The sequence below is a fragment of the Hyla sarda genome, chromosome 9, assembly GCF_029499605.1.
Source record: "Hyla sarda isolate aHylSar1 chromosome 9, aHylSar1.hap1, whole genome shotgun sequence".
Taxonomy (NCBI): Eukaryota; Metazoa; Chordata; class Amphibia; order Anura; family Hylidae; genus Hyla; species Hyla sarda.
In genome coordinates, this window is record NC_079197.1 from 24,267,780 (window position 1) to 24,286,938 (window position 19,159).

The window sequence follows — 19,159 nt, forward strand, 5'->3', positions numbered from 1 at the left end:
GGAATGAATGGAGCGTGTGAGGTCTATTGATACCATCCTGGTGATCGTGGGGGGTCCCAGCGGTCAGACCCCCAGTGATCAGCAGGGGATAAGTTAAAGGGGTATTCCAGGGGAAAAAAAATGTGTATATATATCAACTGGCTCCAGAAAGCTAAACAGATTTGTAAATTACCTCTATTAAAAAATCTTAATCCTTTCAGTACTTATGAGCTGCTGAAGTTGAGTTGTTCCTTTCTGTCTAAGTGCTCTCTGATGACGTGTCTCAGGAACTGCTTAGTTTAGAAGCAAATCCCCATAGCAAACCTCTTCTACTCTGTGCAGTTCCCCGAGACAAGCAGAGATGTCAGCAGAGAGCACTGTTGCCAGACAGAAAAGAACAACTGAACTTCAGCAGCTGATAATTATTGAAAGGATTAAGATTTTTTAATAGAAGTAATTTACAAATTACAAATCTGTTTAACTTTCTGGAGCCAGTTGATATAAAAAAAAAAAAAGTTTTTTCCTGGATAACCCCTTTAATTTTTACTGGAGTTCTCCCAAGTTTTTTGTCAGAATTCTGTTCCGCTTGTGTGCTGAGGTCAGCAGAAATCCCATAGACACAATTAGAGATGAGCGAACTTACAGTAAATTCGATTCGTCACGAACTTCTCGGCGTGGCAGTTGATGACTTTTCCTGCATAAATTAGTTCAGCTTTCAGGTGCTCCCGTGGGCTGGAAAAGCTGGATACAGACCTAGGAGACTCTTTCCTAGAACTGTATCCACCTTTTCCAGCCCACCGGAGCACCTGAAGGCTGAACTAATTTATGCAGGAAAAGTCATCAACTGCCGAGCAGAGAAGTTCATGACGAATCGAATTTACTGTAAATTCGCTCATCTCTAGCTTCATGCAGCCGTATTCCACTCAGAAATTCCGTTGTTTGCGTTGACCCGGACTCTTTCTGAATATATCCATAGATGTGATATAGAGAAGTAACGGCACGTGGCTCTCATGGACTTCTCATACTGGCCATACACCTTACATAGCTGCCATCCGTACGCTGGTCTTTGTCACCTGGCATCGGGCGTACGCCCTATCTGTAGGTTTACGTGCCGCCGTTATCATGGTGGGTGTTTATCTCACCTGTTGTCCAGCTCGTGCTTCTCACATTAGGCCAAGGTTTCCATTCCGCTCTTTTTCTCTAATCCCTCATTAACACAACCTGTTATTAGGGAATTAGCGTCAGGGATTAGCCGCCCGCTCACACCCCGCTACGCCCTGCCAAGCAGAGATTCCAGCCTGACTGTGAATTTCATGGTTCAGAGGAGCAAACCTTCCTGGCACTATAGATCTTAAAGGGGTACTCCGGTGGAAAACAATTTTTTCCAAATTAACTGGTGCCAGAAAGTTAAACAGATGTTTAAATTACTTCTATTTAAAAATATTAATCCTTCCAGTACTTATCAGCTGCTGTATACTACAGACGAAATTGTGAAGTTCTTTACAGCCTGACCACAGTGCTCTATGCTGACACCTCTGTCTGTGTCAGGAACTGTCCAGAGCAGGAGCAAATCCCCATAGCAAACCTATCCTGCTCCGGACAGTTCCTGACATGGACAGAGGTGTCAGCGGAGAGCACTGTGGTCAGACAGAAAAGAAAAACTCAACTTCACCAGTTGATAAGTACTGGTAAGACTAAGATTTTTTTTAATAGAAGTAATTTACAAATCTGTATAACTTTCTGGAGCCAGAAAATAGTTTTTCCTTGGAGTACCCCTTTAGCGCCCCCCCCCCCCCCAATAGTAAACGGGGTCCCCCCGTTGTTGCTCAGGAACCCTGGAGAGCTGGGTGTTCATGGGTTTATTTAATGGGGACTGGACCTCTGGTGTATTAAGGGCCTTCTGACCATAGATATTAAAGGGGAACGCTAGCGAAACTAAACTTATCCCCTATGCACAGGATAGGAGATAAGTAGCTGATCGCGGGGGGTCAGAGCACTGGGACCCACCGCGATCTCCGGGACCCCAGCTCTTGCAGAGAGGAGCATGTGTCGTCTGCTGGTTGAAACCGCGCCCTCCATGCTGATGATGCCCGAGTGCTGTGCTCGGGTCTTTTTGGTACTACCATAGAAATGTGCCGCCTGCAGCACGCGCTTCATGCCAAGTGCCAGGTCCTGTCCCGGTGATCACAGGAGATCCCAGCGCTCGGACCTCCCCCACGATCAGCTACTTATCTCCAATCCTGTCGATAAGGGATAAGTTCACTTTTGCCGGATAGCCCCATTAATCGGTCAGAATATAACGGATCGGTTGAGTTCCAAGTTTTTATTGTGACATTAAGAAATATACCAACGTGTTTTGAAGATACAGTCCTCCTTCATCAGGTTTTGAGTAGGGCTTTATCTTCAAAACATGTTCTCATTTCTTAATGTCACAGAAAAAGCTTAGGTCTCAACCGATCCATTGTTTCCTAACTCGCCTAATTCACCAGATGTAAAGTAAGCCCATTAATTGCATTAAAGGGGCACTCCTGTGGAAAACTTCTTTTTTTAAATGAACTGGTGCCAGAAAGTTAAATAGATTTGTAAATTACTTCTATTAAAAAAATCTTAATCCTTCCAGTACTTTTTAGGGGCTATATACTACAGAGGAAATGCTTTACTTTTTAGATTTCTCTGATGTCATGACCACAGTGCTCTCTGCTGACATCTCTGTCCATTTTAGGAACTGTCCAAAGCAGGAGAAAATCCCCATAGCAAACATATGCTGCTCTGCTGTCCATTTTAGGAACTGTCCAGAGGTCAGCAGAGATCACTTTGGACAGATAGAAAAGAACTTCCTCTAGAGCATACACCATCTGATAAGTACTGGAAGGATTAAGATTTTTTAATAGAAGTCATTTACAAATCTGTTTAACTTTCTGGCACCAGTTGATTTAAAAAAAAAAAAAAAAAAAAAAAGTTTTCCACAGGAGTTAACCCAGAAAAAAAACACCCAGCATTCCAAGGTTCCTGAGCGATAATGGACATGGTGTGATACTACCTTTTGTCAAAGGGAAGTTTGGACATGCCAGCAGCCTTCCTGCATGCTATAGACAAGTGTTTCCCAACCAGGGTGCCTCCAGCTGTTGCAAAACTACAACTCCCAGCATGCCCGGACAGCCATCGGCTGTCCGGGCATGCTGGGTGTTGTAGGTTTGCAACAGCTGCACGCACCCTGGTTGGGAAACACTGCTATAGACCAATGTTCTCCACCTATACTTGCAACAGGTTGGGTAAAACCGCTATTGACAATCCATTGCAGCCAGACATTACGGTGTTAAACAGGTAAAATAGCACCGGATCCACCATCTCCCCCCATCCTGGCAGACATGATACCGTATTCCTCCGTCCTTCGCTCTACAGGTGTAATTCCGCCATCAGCGGCCCCGCAGCAGGAGATGCATGCTCCCATCCACATCCCATCTGCTGCACTTTGACCCAGGCTTGTAATCGGAGGCGGCCGCCATTGTCAGGCGACATTAACATTTTAAGGACCCGGGCTGAGGTTAGGAAAGGAGGGGGCGTGGGGGTGAGAAGTGAAAGGACACCGCACTCCCCACCCTCAAGCCAAACTTTTTGTTCCTCCAGTGAAGCGTCACTTTGTGCCCTAAAGAATAACCGGTTCGCCCTATTGTCTGGGGCTCAATAGCCACCCATCTGTCCTCGGATACCTCCAGTTACTCATCTGTCGGGGCGTCTGCCGCATCTGACGTCTCCTCTCTAGAGATGAGCGAACTTACAGTAAATTTGATTCGTCACAAACTTCTCGGCTCGGCAGTTGATGTCTTTTCCTGCATAAATTAGTTCAGCTTTCAGGTGCTCCCGTGGGCCGGAAAAGGTGGATACATTCCTAGGATAGAGTCTCCTAGGACTGTATCCACCTTTTCCAGCCCACCGGAGCACCTGAAAGCTGAACTAATTTATGCAGGAAAAGTCATCAACTGCCGAGCCGAGAAGTTCGTGACGAATCGAATTTACTGTAAGTTCGCTCATCTCTAGTCAAAGGCAACGCACCCGGACGAACACTAATCTACCTCTGATAAAGAAATAAAAAGGCACAATTATTAGAGTATCCTACTCCCAACGCATCTCACCCGTAATATTCTTTACAGCATCCTCAGGGGACACAAATCCGGAATAAAATACCAAATAGGTAAAGGTTTATATCAATCATATCAGATTATATATGTTAAATACAGACAATATATAGACATGCAGTGATCATAGCAGTATAACTGATGCCCCACTATAAGGAGTCCCATCCACCTCAGTGAACGACACTGCCTGTTAAAACAAAGATAATCACCAAATCATAATAAAGATCTGCCGACCAGACAGGAAATAGCATAATCAAGACATATGGTCACAAAATAGTTTTTTAAAAAAATCACCACGGCCCATGATGAGGCCACTCACTGCGCCCCTCACGGATGATGGGAGTAGGTGGGCAGCTCTAGAATCCTAGTATATGTATCGCTGTCACAAGACCCACCCCCTCATTGTATTCTATTCCAAAGCTTTTTAGCCTCTGCTTGCTGTCAGTGAATATGGTGATCCCTCAACTTACAATGGCCTCAGGTTACAATAATTCCAACATTCAATGGTCTTTTCTGGACCATTGCAACTTGAAACCAGACTCCACATACAATGTACAGACAGTCCAGATCTGTGATACCTGTTAATGAGTGGAAGATCTGACCAATCAGAATGGGATTCACTGGTAAAACCCCTGTATTACTGAAGTGCATGCACTGACTGGTGTCTGGTAGCGCCCCCTACAGTACAGGGAGGTATTACATGTTCTGTACTCTTTACCTGTATTACTGAAGTGTATGCACTGACTGGTGTCTGGTAGCGCCCTCTACAGTACACGGAGGTATTACATGTTCTGTACTCTTTACCTGTGCCAGGGTTAGCTGCTCCTTTGGACACCAGGTGAGGGCGGCTCCATGTTACTTTTTTAGGACACTGTGTACTGTACAGGACCCTGAAGAAGCTCCTGTCCTCTACATAGACAGGATTTACAGCTCCCATCAGATCTTTATTACTTTTATATGTAAGGATTTGCTTTATCTATTTTAGTTATCTACTTATTTTTCTTTAATCCTCACTTTTTCCTATTTTTGGATGACATTTTGGGGGTTTCAGAAGCAATTACCATTTTTCCATAGAGTTATGGTCTCAACATACAATGGTCCTCCTGGAACCGATTCATATTGTATCTTGAGGGAGCACTGTACACATATGCAAATATCTTGTTACTACCGAGCGGAATCCGTCTGAAAAATTCAGCTCAGAAATTCTGTGGCAGCAAGTCCATTGTTTTCAGTGGGATCCTTAGCCAATCATAGCTCATCTCACACTGAGCTGCTCTGGGTTGTGTGTAGCATAGTGAGGGATGAAGTTCTCCCCTGTATGGCTTCAGATGATGTCACGCCTGCTGGGGAACGCCCCTTCCCAGTCTGTGAATCTGACTGAGACTGAGCGGAAAATACAGGGTAACATCAAGGTAGAAAACGAACAAATAATAAAAATAAAGGCAGGGGGTGGTTTATCATGATGGGGGGGGATAGTAAAATTGAACAGGATCATGACAGATATTTATTTATAGAGCAAATCAACAGTACTGGAATAACACTCTTATAACTGCATCATATAGTGCCAATATAATACCGCCATCCAATGCTGGCGTAAAGTACCGTGTAGTGGCCAAACTACTTTCTAAGCTTCATGGGAGTTGTAGTTTTGAAACAGCTGCAGGGAACAGTGTGATGTAAGTTTAAAGCAGTGTTTATCCAAACAGTGTGTCTCCAGCTGTTGCAAAACTGCAACTCCCAGCATGCCCGGACAGCCGTTGGCTGTCCGGGCATGCTGGGAGTTGTAGTTTTGCAGCAGCTGAATAAACACTGGATTAGAGGATGGAAGTGAGATCACATGGGCCCTTTAGCTCATGATCCAGCCCTATAATGGCCCCATGTTTATCTTTATTGCAGAAATGGCCGAGATTGTGTAACCTATGAACAAATGGCAGACCCTAAATTTCTGTATAGATGAGTCAGGGCGAATTATCTGGTCTTATACCGAGACATGGAACCTGACTCCATACAAGATCTCTCTTATAGATTGCGGGCATTTGATACAGTGTTGGCAGCGCGTAGAGCACCATATGGTGGCGGTATTATAACTGGTAATGTGATACAGCGGCCGCTCCTATCTAATTCCTCGCATTATGTTTTCTTCCCTTAGACTGGGGTCCCGCAATAAGGATCGGAGTGTTAAACTGCGCCGATGAGGAGAACACGGCTATCTGCAAAGATTATGGCGTCCAGTTCTATCCCACGTTTCGGGTAGGTTCTTCGTGGCTCTTTTAAAGGGGTACTCCACCCCTAGACATCTAATCCCCCTATCCAAAGGATAGGCGATAAGATGTCTGATCGCGGGAGTCCCGCCGCTGGGGACCCCCGCAATGTAGCCCGTAGCACCCACCTGTTACTGCTCTGGAGGGTCTGGCTCCGGACCACGGGGACGGAAGATTGTGACGTCACGACTCCGCCCCTGTGTGACATCACGTTCCGCCCCCTCAATGCAAGTCTATGGGAGGGGGCAGATGGCTGTCACGCCCCCTCCCAAAGACTTGCATTGAGGGGGCGAGGCGTGACGTCACACGGGGGTGGAGTCGGAACGTTACTATCTTCCATCCCCGTGGTCGGGAGCCAGACCCTCCAGCGCTTCCGGAGCTGTAACAGGTGGGTGCTGCGTGCTATATTGTGGGGGGCCCCCAGCGGCGGGACACCCGCAATCAGACATCTTATCCCCTATCCTTTGGATAGGGGATTAGATGTCTAAGGGTGGAGTACCCCTTTAAAGGTGTACGTTGCTGGAAAACTTATTTTTTTTATTTAAATCATCTGGTGCCAGAAAGTTAAACAGATTTGTAAATTACTTCTATTAAAAAAATCTTAATCCTTCCAGTACTTATCAGCTGCTGTGTGCTCCACGGGAAGTTCTTTTCTTTTTGAATTTCCTTTCTGTCTGACCACAGTGCTCTCGGCTGACACCTCTGTGCATGTCAGGAACTGTCCGGAGCAAGAGAGGTTTGCTATGGGGATATGCTTCTACTCTAGACAGTTCCTAAAGTGGACAGAGGTGTCAGCAGAGAGCACTGTGGTCAGACAGAAAGGAAATCCAAAAAGAAAAGAACTTCCTGTGGAGCATACAGCAGCTGATAAGTACTGGAAGGATTAAGATTTTTAAATAGAAGTAATTTACAAATCTATAAAAAAAAAAAAAAAAAAAACAAGGGTTGTGCAGCTCACAATTAACTAGCCGAGGTAAGGAGGTTGTGCACCTACACCAGGTGTTAGAAATTTAAAGAAATATTTTTTAAATATTTTCAAACAGTAACCAACCCCTCAAGACTAGTATCAGTTACCTGATACATAGATGAATAATAGTTTAAATAATAATAGTAAATAACTGGATCGCGCTTCAAATATAGGATACAATTTTATAAAAATGTATAAAATATCAATTGTTGCAACTTGACCTCATGGCCCAGGAAAAGAGATATACGTGCTTGTACATACAATTTACAATAAGAACAAACACCGATATTTAGCATTGATAGAAAAATAGAAAAATAAATAAAGTTGGTGTCACTTTCGGTAATCCGGCAACTGTTAGTCCAGAAATATGCTATAGTCCCGTAAATAATATGGGATCCTGATATATTAAAAGACGATGGGTAGGTTATAGTTACCAGTAGAGATGAGCGAACTTACAGTAAATTCGAGTCGTCACAAACTTCTCGGCTCGGCAGTTGATGACTTATCCTGCGTAAATTAGTTCAGCCTTCAGGCGCTCCGGTGGGCTGGAAAAGGTGGATACAGTCCTAGGAAAGAGTCTCCTAGGACTGTATCCACCTTTTCCAGCCCACCGGAGCACCTGAAGGCTGAACTAATTTATGCAGGATAAGGCATCAACTGCCGAGCCGAGAAGTTCGTGACGAATCGAATTTACTGTAAGTTCGCTCATCTCTAGTTACCAGCCTGGTATAAGTCCCATTGTATCGTCACCTGAGGATAAATAGTGAGGCCCGCAAGTCTCGGGTGGTGAAAGACGCTGCGGTGGTCTGCCTGCCACAGACCAGTTTAAATGGAAGCTGCTCCCGGGATCAGGCGCTTGGCAATGCTGCCTGGATGTTGGACTTGGATGGTGCTGCTGGTTTAACCCGAAGTCAATCCTTCAAAATAGGTGAATATTTGGATATCGGTGATGTAGTCGTACACCTAGGCCTACATTAAGTAATCATAGTGACTTTGAAAAAGAAAGGTAGTATGCACTCACCGCTAGGCTATGGCGGAGTCCGGGGACATCGGTGGAATTGGCGTCTTCAAGGAGCGCTCGGAGGCTACACCGGTAGTTTCGCGGGATCTACCCACTTCATCCGGCCTCAGGCCGGATGAAGTGGGTAGATCCCGCGAAACTACCGGTGTAGCCTCCTAACGCTCCTTGAAGACGCCGATTCCACCGATGTCCCCGGACTCCGCCATAGCCTAGCGGTGAGTGCATACTACCTTTCTTTTTCAAAGTTACTATGATACGTCAGTTTCTTTGTATGCACCCCGCAGGTGGCCTATCTATATGAATACCCGGAGCGCCATATCCATGTGTGTGTCTCCATATAGTCGGAAAATAGATTAGGAGTGGATATTCACCTTGTGAGTGCCCCGTTTGTTCTTCACTATTGTAGCTACATTAAGTAATCTCCAGCGCCTAATAGTCCTGCTGATCCCAGGGTCAGAATTCCGCCCATGCCGGATTAGCAGGAGTTCACACATGACTCCTTTATTGGGTGTACAGCAACGTTTAATGATTTCCAATAATTGTTACACCATACATGCATCAGTGTCAATTCCAGACAGATTACAATATCACAATTTTCCCAGTTTATTATGTTAAAGGGGAACTCCAATTTTGAAAAGCTGACCCCATTGCGCACAGGGTAGGAGGTACGTTTTTCAAAACTGGAGTACCCCTTTAATTCCGTTGAGTTTGGTGGGGCCCATGATAAACTGAGCTTAGGTTGTACCGATGCCGCGACCCCTAGTCATCAGCTGAAATCTGTGGGGAAACCAGACAGTGTGTGCAATCTCCCTGCAGCGCCCCCACTGCAAAAGTGAAGTATTACACAGTGGACGGTTAATGGACGGTTTATGGACTGTTTATGGACTGTTTATGCAAGGCATGGCCATACAGCCTAGGTCTTCAAATTGTGCACCTCCAGCCATTGCTAAACTAAAACTCTCAGCATGCCCGGACAGCCGTTGGCTGTCCGGGCTTGCTGGGAGTTGTAGTTTTGCAACAGCTGGAGGTTCACATTTTGGAGACCACTGCAATACAGGGACCTCCAGAGCCATATACACTCCTTGTAGCTGTTCTAGCTATATGAGAGTCCATATAGCTATATATATATATATATAATATATATATATATATATACATTTCTTTTTATTTTTTTTTATGAACTGGTGCCAGAAAGTTAAAGGGGTTATCCAGGAAAAAACATTTTTTTTATATATCCACTGGCTCCAGAAAGTTAAACAGATTTGTAACTTACTTCTATTAAAAAATCTTAATCCTTTCAGTACTTATGAGCTTCTGAAGTTAAGGTTGTTCTTTTCTGTCTAAGTGCTCTCTGATGACACGTGTCTCGGGAAACGCCCAGTTTAGAAGCAAATCCCCATAGCAAACCTCTTCTAAACTAGGCAGTTCCCGAGACACGTGTCATCAGAGAGCACTTAGACAGAAAAGAACAACCTTAACTTCAGAAGCTCATAGGTACTGAAAGGATTAAAGGAGTACTCCGGCGCGCACTTTTTTCCTTTTATCCCGTCCGGGCTGCAAAATAAAAGAAAACACACTTTCTCTTACCTGCCAACGGGCCCCCGGAGCTCCGGTACACTCCGCTACAGGTGTTCGGTCCCCGGGCTGTATTCTTCTTACTTCCTGTTAGCCCGGCACGTCACACGGAGCTTCAGCCTATCACCGGCCGAGGCGGGACATCACTGCGGCTGGTGATAGGCTGAAGCTCCGTGTGACGTGCCGGGCTAACAGGAAGTAAGAAGAATACAGCCCGGGGACCGAACACCTGTACCGGAGCTCCGGGGGCTCGTTGGCAGGTAAGAGAAAGTGTGTTTTCTTTTATTTTGCAGCCCGGACGGGATAAAAGGAAAAAAGCGCGCGCCGGAGTACTCCATTAAGATTTTTTAATAGAAGTAATTTACAAATCTGTTTAACTTTCTGGAGCCAGGTGATATATAAAAATGTTTTTTCCTGCATAACCCCTTTAAACAGATTTGTAAATTACTTCTATTAAAAAAATCTTTACCCTTCCAGTACTTATTAGTAGCTGTATGCTACGAGGAAATACTTTTCTTTTTGAATTTCTCTTTTGTCTTGTCCACAGTGCTCTCTGCTGACACCTGATGTCCGTATCAGGAACTGTCCAGAGCAGGAGAAAATCCCCATAGCAAACCTATGCTGCTCTGGACAGTTCCTGACACGGACAGAGGTGTCAGCAGAGAGCACTGTGGATGAGACAAAAAAGAAATTCAAAAAGAAAAGAATTTCCTCTGTAGCATAAAGCTGCTAATAAGTACTGAAAGGATTAAGATTTTTAAATAGAAGTAATTTACAAATCTGTTTAACTTTCTGTCACCAGTTCATTTAAAATAAAAAGTTTTTTCCACCGGAGTACCGCTTCAAAGGAGTACTCAGCCCCTAGACATCTTATCCCCTATCCAAAGGATCCCTGTTATCTCCATGCAGCACCCAGCATTCTAAACAGTATGTTTAAAACACTGGGTTCCCGCGGCCGGGGTTGTGATGTCACCTTCCCCTCCACGGGAACCCAGAACACCGGGTGCTGCACGGAGATCGCGGGGGACCCCTGAGATTAGACATCTTATCCTCTCTCTTTTGGATAGGGGATAAGATGTCTAGGGGCGGAGTACCCCTTTAAGAATATGTAGTCAAAAAAATTTAAAAAAAAGGGGGGGGGGGAAAGCTATGTCAATAAGAGGTTAATAACAATAATAAATAATAATAATAATAATATAAATAACTAAACTTTTGAAACCCTTTTTAATTCTGCACCTGCCAGACCGGCTCTTCCTTTTAGGCTCCTATAGGGGTCAGGATGTGACAATCCATGTACATCTGGCTCCAAGCAATGGCCGGCACATTCAGAGATTGTGTATTCTGGGGCAAGAAGATTATATATATATATATATATATATGTATATGTATATGTATATATATATATATATATATATATATATATGTATATATATATGTGTGTATATATATATATATTAAAATGTATTATTTAATTATTTTAGTTTTTTAATTATTTATTTATTTATTTATTTAACTAATTATTTAATTATATTTTTATAGTATTATTTAATTATATTTATTATTATTTAATTATTATTATTATGATTTATTTTTTTATTTTTTTTCATTGCTGGAATCCTTTTTCTTACCATGACTCTGTTTTTTTTCTCTTTTAGTTCTTTGCTGCCTCAACCAAAGACTTTACTCAGGGAGAAAACTACAAAGGTAATTGTTATAGCGGAGGTATATGAAGGGCGGGACGGCTTCTTTAGGGTCTATTCTCACAGTATTCTGCACAGATTTGATGCGCAGGATTTCAAGTCATTCAGTTTACATTGAAATCTGCAGCAGAAAATCCTGCAAATCAAATCTGCGCAGAATACTGTACGTATGAATAGACCCTAAGGCTGCATTCACACCACGTTTTTGCAATACAGTTCCCGTATCAGGTTTTGGATGAAAAACTGATTCCTCAAAACCTGACTAAACTGTATCAAAACGTGTGTACAAATTTTAACCCGTGTACGGTTTGAAAAATGATGTCCGGTTGCATCCGTTTTTTAAAGAAAAAAACGTACACGTTTTTAACTTTTCACTCCATTATGAATAAAGTTTCACTTGTTTGATTGAAATTCCAAGAAAAAAAACTGTGCAAAGTCAAAAACCGTATGGTGAAAACCGGATGGAACAGTACGCACATACAGTTTTGTGCGGTTCCCATTGACTCCCATGTTTAAAAAAAAAAAAAAAAAAAACTTATACGGTTTAATACAGTTTTTCACCTGGACCAAAAAACGTGGTAGACTACGGTTTTGGGTACGGGTAAAAAAAACTGACAAAACTGTATAAGTTGCAAAACGGACAAAACCGGATGATGCGTTTGACATACGGTTTACAATGTTAAGTCAATGCATATGGTTTGCTATATGGTTCCGTACGGTTTTTAACTTGAAACTGTATACGGGAACAGTATAGCCAAACATGTTGTGTATGCACCCTTAGAATGGTTGCCACACATGGCAGCAGTCACAAGCTTACAGAAGCCATGGGATCAATAGTGATTCATGCTGTGCCTCCAGCTGTTGCAAAACTACAACTCCCAGCATGCCCGGACAGCCTTCGGCTGTCCGGGCATGCTGGGAATTGTAGTTTTGCAACAGCTGGATGCCCCCTGTTTGGGAAACACTGATGTATATGGTGACCTATGTGCACACATGTGGTATGTTCTGATCTTTTGTGGTTTAGCGGAAGCAGACAGAGAGGTGCAGACGGTGCGACACGTCATCATTGACTACATGGAGAGTCTCCCTGCCGAGCACAGACCCCCGGCCTGTCCGTCCCTCCAGCCAATCAGGTGAGCTGATGTATTGGATTTCTTCTAAAAGGCCTTGTTGAAAGTGAGCCGGGAATGCTGGGAGTTGTAATTTCACTACGGCTGATGCAGGTTTTGTTTTGTTTTGTTTCTTTTTCTTTGTTTTTAGCTCGGGTGACATCACTCTTCTTCTTAACCAAAAAGAGCCCCATTACACCGCCATCATCTTTGAAAGCGAGGCATCATACTTCGGCCGTGAGGTGGGTTTTCTGATAATGCTGAGTTCCCACACACACATGACGCGGCTATGGATTGTGGCCCAAGCTTGTTGGCTGTTGTCTAAATAATAGATGGTTTACTTTTATGGTGGTACCGGTTGTCTGTTCTTGAAGGAGCGGGCTTCCCAACATTGCCATAAAGTGAGCCTCATAGAGAATGAATGGAGCATTGGCCGCACGCACGCATGTACGCACACACACACACACACACACTGCACTCCATTAAGGGATCAGTGTAGTAGTTTTTTTATTTTTTTATTATGCCATTGTGTCCAGGCTGAAAAAAGTAAAAAAAAAAAAAACTACTTTAACTACCCTTCTGATTAGCCGATATTGGTCTTAAGTCCTCCAGTTTGGTCTTCTTCCTGCTTCCCTGTGCACGGATAGTCACACTGCGATCGGCGTATCACCGGCCCAAGAGATATATCCCGCCTCGGCTGCTGATAGGCCCGGACAGCAGAGAGAATGCAGGGCCCAGGCTCCTTGCATGACACTACGCTCAGCCTATCGCTGGCCAATTGCAATTTTTTTTAAATAAAAAAAAATATATATATATATATATATATATATATATATATATATTTATATATATATATATATATATATATATATATTATATTTTTTTTTTTTTTTTTTTTTTTTTATTATTTAAAAAAAAAAAAAAGAGACTTAGGAAGAAGACTACGAAACTACAAAAAAACACATAGAGATATATATATATATATATATATAGAGATAGAGATAGAGATAGAGAGATATATATATATATAATATAGATTATATAATAATATATGTCACACCAAACTCCAAAAATGGGCTGGACAAAATTATTATTTTATAATAAATATATATATATTTTTTTATATTTAATTAAAAAATAACTTGGAGAAAACTACAAAAAAACTAATATATATTAGGGTTTTTTACACAGTAAATGTTCATTATTGCTGCCTGATTTTTGTATATTTTTTTTTTTTTTGCTTCAATGCATCTAAAATTTAAAAAGCAATTTTGCAAAAAAAAAGTTTTATAAGAAAAAAAAATCTGACCCTATTCAGTCTACAGCTTTTATGCACACCTACTAGTTTGACCCTGCATTCACTTACCCTTAATTTTACCTTTTCTTCTACTAGTTCTACTGGTAAGTAAGGGCATCTCCGTGCAGATTACGTAATATTCTCTAAAATCTCTAATATTACGGAATTTCAGCGGTGGCACCGGTTGACGCGGTCCTAGCATCGAAGGACATGTTTTAGATCAGTGGTCTCAAATTGAGGCCATCCAGATGTTGCAAAACTTCAATTCCCATCATGCCCGGACAGCCGTTGGCTGTCCGGGCATGCTGGGAGTTGAAGTTTTGCAACATCAGGAGGGTTTTAGATACAGTGGACAAAAAATTTCTTTAGCTCTTCTATGCAGGCCTACTTATGTTTGTGTGCTCTCTGCCCTGTACCATGTTGACCATTACTTAAAGGGGTTCTCCGGTGGAAAACTTTTTTTTTTTTTTTTTTTGTTAAATCAACTGGTGCCAGAAAGTAAAGCAGATTTGTAAATTACTTCTATTTAAAAAAATCTTAATCCTTCCAGTACTTATCAGCTGCTGTATGATCCACAGGAAGATCTTTTTTAATTTCTTTTCTGTCTGACCACAGTGCTCTCTGCTGACCCCTCTGTCCATGTCAGGAACTGTCCAGAGCAGGAGCAAATGCCCATAGCAAACCTCTCCTGTTCTGAACAGTTCCTGACCATGGACAGAGGTGTCGGCAGAGAGCACTGTGGTCTAACAGAAAAGAAAAGAACTTTCTGCGGATCATACAGCAGCCGATAAGTACTGGAAGGATTCAGATTTTTAAATAGAAGTAATTTACAAATATGTTTTATTTTCTGGCACCAGTTGATTTAAAAAAAATTGTTTTTCACCGGAGTACCCCTTTAAACCCCCTTTAAAGGGGTACTCCAGTGAAAAACAATTTTTTTTTTTTAAATCAACTGGTGTCAGAAAAATAAATAGGAAGTCCGGCTCTGACTGCTGGAATCGGCACTGCCATGAAAACGAAGATAACTTGTCCCCTGAGTGACTGGAGCGGCAGCGTGTACTGTCATCCGCTGCTCCGTTCGCTGACTATGGGACTTCCGTACAGCACTTGGCAATGTTCCGAAGTTCCATAGAGAATGAATGGAGTGGTGGTTGAGAATGTGAGCTGGAAGAGAGGGATTCTTGTGATAGGGTGACCCCTCCACTGGTCAGCTGTCCTTTGGATAGGGGGTGACATGTAATCTTGGAGTAACCCTTTAACCCCGTGCTTTCCTGCTGTAGGTGATCCTGGACCTGATGCAGTATGAGAACATTGCGGTGCGGAGGGCTGTGAATTCAGACAAGGCCATGTTGGAGAAGCTCAGTGTTGTTTCAGTCCCGTCTTGTTACCTGATCTACCCGAACGGTTCACATGGATTAATTAACATGTAAGTACCTAAGTGTCTGTAAGAGATACAAGGAGCTTTTTCTCCCTTTTTAAATGGAGGCCCCAGCGTGTGTTCTCTGAGCACAGTGTAGTGTTGCGTGATGGTAACATTGTACCATGGATCAGGCCTTCTCCAAAATGGCGCTTCCATTCACTTTCTCTTTTCTGTGGTACTTGTACTTTTCCCCGTATTGGCCTTTAGGGTAGGGTTATCCTCCCCGTCTCTATAGGTTCATACATGGGGGTCCCGTCTGACATGTAAAAGCTTTGATCAGGGATTGTGCCAATGAAAAAGCGCCTATAAAGTTTAAAGGGGTACTCCGCCCCTAGACATCTTATCCCCAATCCAAAGGATAGGGGATAAGATGTCTGATTGTGCGGATCCCACCGCTGGGGACCCCTGCAATCTGTGCTGCGGCACCCCAGACATCCAGTGCTGGGAGCGAACTTCGATGTGGGGCGGAGGCTTGTGACATCACTGCCACGACCCCCTCAAAAGTCTATGGGAGGGGGCGTGATGCCATAGACTTGCATTGAGGGGGCATGGCCGTGACATCACGAGCTTCTGGCGCTGCACCCGACGCTCTAAACCAGTGGTCTCCAACCTGCGGACCTCCAGATGTTGCAAAACTACAACTCCCAGCATGCCCGGACAGCCGTTGGCTGTCCGGGCATGCTGGGAGTTGTAGTTTTGCAACATCTGGAGGTCCGCAGGTTGGAGACCACTGCTCTAAATGATCGCCGAGTCCAGCAGGGAGATATCGGGGGTCACCAGCAACGGGACCCCTGCGATCAGACATCTTTTTTGGATAGGGGATTAGATGTCTAGGAACAGAGTACCCCTTTAAAGTTCATAGACTGCACAGTATTTAACTTCTCAGAGCTGCAGTTTGTCCCTCCAGAGCTGCTCTTCCTTTTGTAACTGATGGCAAGTAGGTATGTGGCGCTGCTGATGGGCTCTTTGTGCTGTCAGGTGACCACAATGTTTCCTTTATGTCTGTTCAAACCATCCGACAGCTTCCCAAATCTCATCTTCTAAAATCCTGATGACATGGAGTGAGATATTGGCCCTGATCTACTATTGTGAATAGAGATGAGCGAATTTACAGTAAATTCGATTCGTCACAAACTTCTCGGCTCGGCAGTTGATGCCTTTTCCTGCATAAATTAGTTCAGCTTTCCGGTGCTCCGGTGGGCTGGAAAAGGTGGATACATTCCTAGGAGACTCTTTCCTAGGACTGTATCCACCTTTTCCAGCCCACGGGAGCACCGGAAAGCTGAACTAATTTATGCAGGAAAAGTCAGCAACCGCCGAGCTGAGAAGTTCGTGACGAATCGAATTTACTGTAAGTTCGCTCATCTCTAATTGTGAACCCAAAATTTTTTGTCGGGTTGTGTGCTGGAAATGCTCTCTGCGCCAGAATTGAAACAAACTCCATCAACTCTCCATTCTACTGAGAAAACCCTCAGAAAAGGGGCGCGGCCGTCGGGGAAAGGCGGTGTGGTTGCTAAAAGGGGGCACGTCCCCAACATTTTCAAAAAAATCCCAACATATTTACTAAGGTTTCCACAGAAAATGTGGTGGATTTGAACGGAGATCAGAGCATGTGAAAGAAAAAATAAATAAATAAAGCAAAATGTAGGGAAACCTTAGTAAATATCGTGAAAAAATATCTGTTGGTGGAAAAAACCCACAAAGAAAACTCCACTCCACTCTTAGTAAATCTGTAGTCCTGTGTAAATCTAAAGTGGTATTCCCATTCCAGACATTTTTGACATGTTGCCATAAGTTCCTGATAGATGCAGGTCCCACCTCCCATTCTAGGCTATAGAAATTTTCGAAAGGGCAAAAACAGCTCATTAGTCTCTTTATATAACCCTGGACCCAGAACAGATAGGTTTGGGTGGGAGACCCCTTTCTATAGATATATGCGGGTCCCAGAGGTAGGATCTGCAGCTGTCAGATATTTGGCATACCATATTTATCGGCGTATAACAAGCACTTTATAGGCAAAAAATTTTAGCCTAAAGTCTACCTGCGTGTTATACGCCGATAAGCCGCTGCAGTTCAATGATTTAAACGCTGCAGGCTTCTCTGCCCCTGCCTGTCCTGGGGTCTAGAGCCCTGCTGCCGGCCTTTCTCTCCCCCTGGCTATCGGTGCCGCTGCCCCATTGCCGGCGCCAATAGCCAGGGGGAGAGAAGCGGCGCTGGCAATGGGGCAGCGGCGCCGACAGACGGGGAGAGAATGGGCAGCGGCACCCATTGCCGGCGCCGCTGCCCCATTGCCTCCCCCATCCCCGGTTGTATAATTACCTGTTGCCGGGGTCGGGTCCGCGCTGCTTCTGGCCTCCGGTGTGTGTCCCCTGCGTCGTTGCTATGCGCCGCGAGACGCAATGACGTCACTCGTCATTGCGCCGTGCAGTGCATAGCAACAACACATGGGACGCACACCGGAGGCCAGAAGCAGCGCGGACCCGACCCCGGCAACAGGTAATTATACAACTGGGGATGGGGGAGGCAATGGAGCAGCGGCGCAGGCAATAGGTGCCTCTGCCCCTTCTCTACCCCTGGCTATCGGCGCCGCTGCCCCATTGCCGGCGCCGCTTCTCTTCCCCTGGCTATCGGCGCCAGCACCGATAGTCAGGGGGAGAGAACGGGCAGCGGCGCAGACAGTCAGCGTGAGAGAAGCGGCAGCAGCAGGGCTCTAGACCCCAGGAAAGGCAGGGGGAGAGAAGCGGCGGCAGCAGGGCTCTAGACCCCAGGAAAGGCAGGGGGAGAGAAGCGGCGGCAGCAGGGCTCTAGACCCCAGGAAAGGCAGGGGGAGAGAAGCGGGCAGCGACAGCCTCTCTCCCCCTGCCTTTCCTGGGGGTGTATCGGGGTATACACGCGCACACACGCACCCTCATTTTACCAAGGATATTTGGGTAAAAAACTTTTTTTACCCAAATATCCTTGGTAAAATGAGGGTGCGTGTTATAGGCCGGTGCGTGGTATACCCCGATAAATACGGTATCTGTATTCCAGCACATAAAACTATGCACATGTTAAGGGCTAAGTGTCTGATTGTGAGGGGTCTGACCTCTGGGACCCCCGATGTGATCTACATAACTAGGCCTCGACTCTCCCTGCTGCATGGATCGGTGGGGTCTGTACACATTCGATGCATTGTTTATGGTAGTGCTTTTAGAGTATTGTCGCACGGGTATCTCCGGTGCTTCCATAGACTATGCATTTAATGCCTGTGGACCCCATCATTCCATGCAGCAGGGACAGTTAAGGCCCTGTTCTTTACATTGCAGGGGGTCCCAGAGGTCGGATCCCCCACAATCGAACATTTATCCCTTATCCCATTGTTTTTCAACCAGGGTGCCTCCAGCTGTTGCAAAACTACAACTCCCAGCATGCCCAGACAGCTTTCGGCTGTCTGGGCATGCTGGGAGTTGTAGTTTTGCAACAGCTGGAGTCACCCTGGTTGGAAAACACTGCCTTATCCTATGGATAGGCAAAACATTTTTTAAAGGGAACCTTTCATCAAAAAAACTTTTGATATATTATAGATTAATGTATGCAGAATAACTTTCCAATAGCGTGTTATTAAAAAATATGCTTATTTCTATTTCATTTTCCACTTTGAAAAAAATGACCACTAGGGGTCTCCCTACCAGTTCTGGCTTCAAGCCTTTTCTTT

General features: G+C 44.4%; 1 protein-coding gene across 1 annotated transcript in view; it reads left to right on the forward strand.

Annotated features, from left to right (window-relative positions):
• QSOX2 (quiescin sulfhydryl oxidase 2) overlaps nt 1-19,159 on the forward strand; it is a 57,040-nt gene that overhangs the window by 5,712 nt on the left and 32,169 nt on the right. The window contains exons 2-6 of the mRNA XM_056539059.1: nt 6,265-6,365; nt 11,595-11,643; nt 12,664-12,772; nt 12,900-12,990; nt 15,326-15,471. Of these exons, the coding sequence (XP_056395034.1) occupies nt 6,265-6,365; nt 11,595-11,643; nt 12,664-12,772; nt 12,900-12,990; nt 15,326-15,471 (496 nt within the window). The remainder of the gene's footprint in view (nt 1-6,264; nt 6,366-11,594; nt 11,644-12,663; nt 12,773-12,899; nt 12,991-15,325; nt 15,472-19,159) is intronic.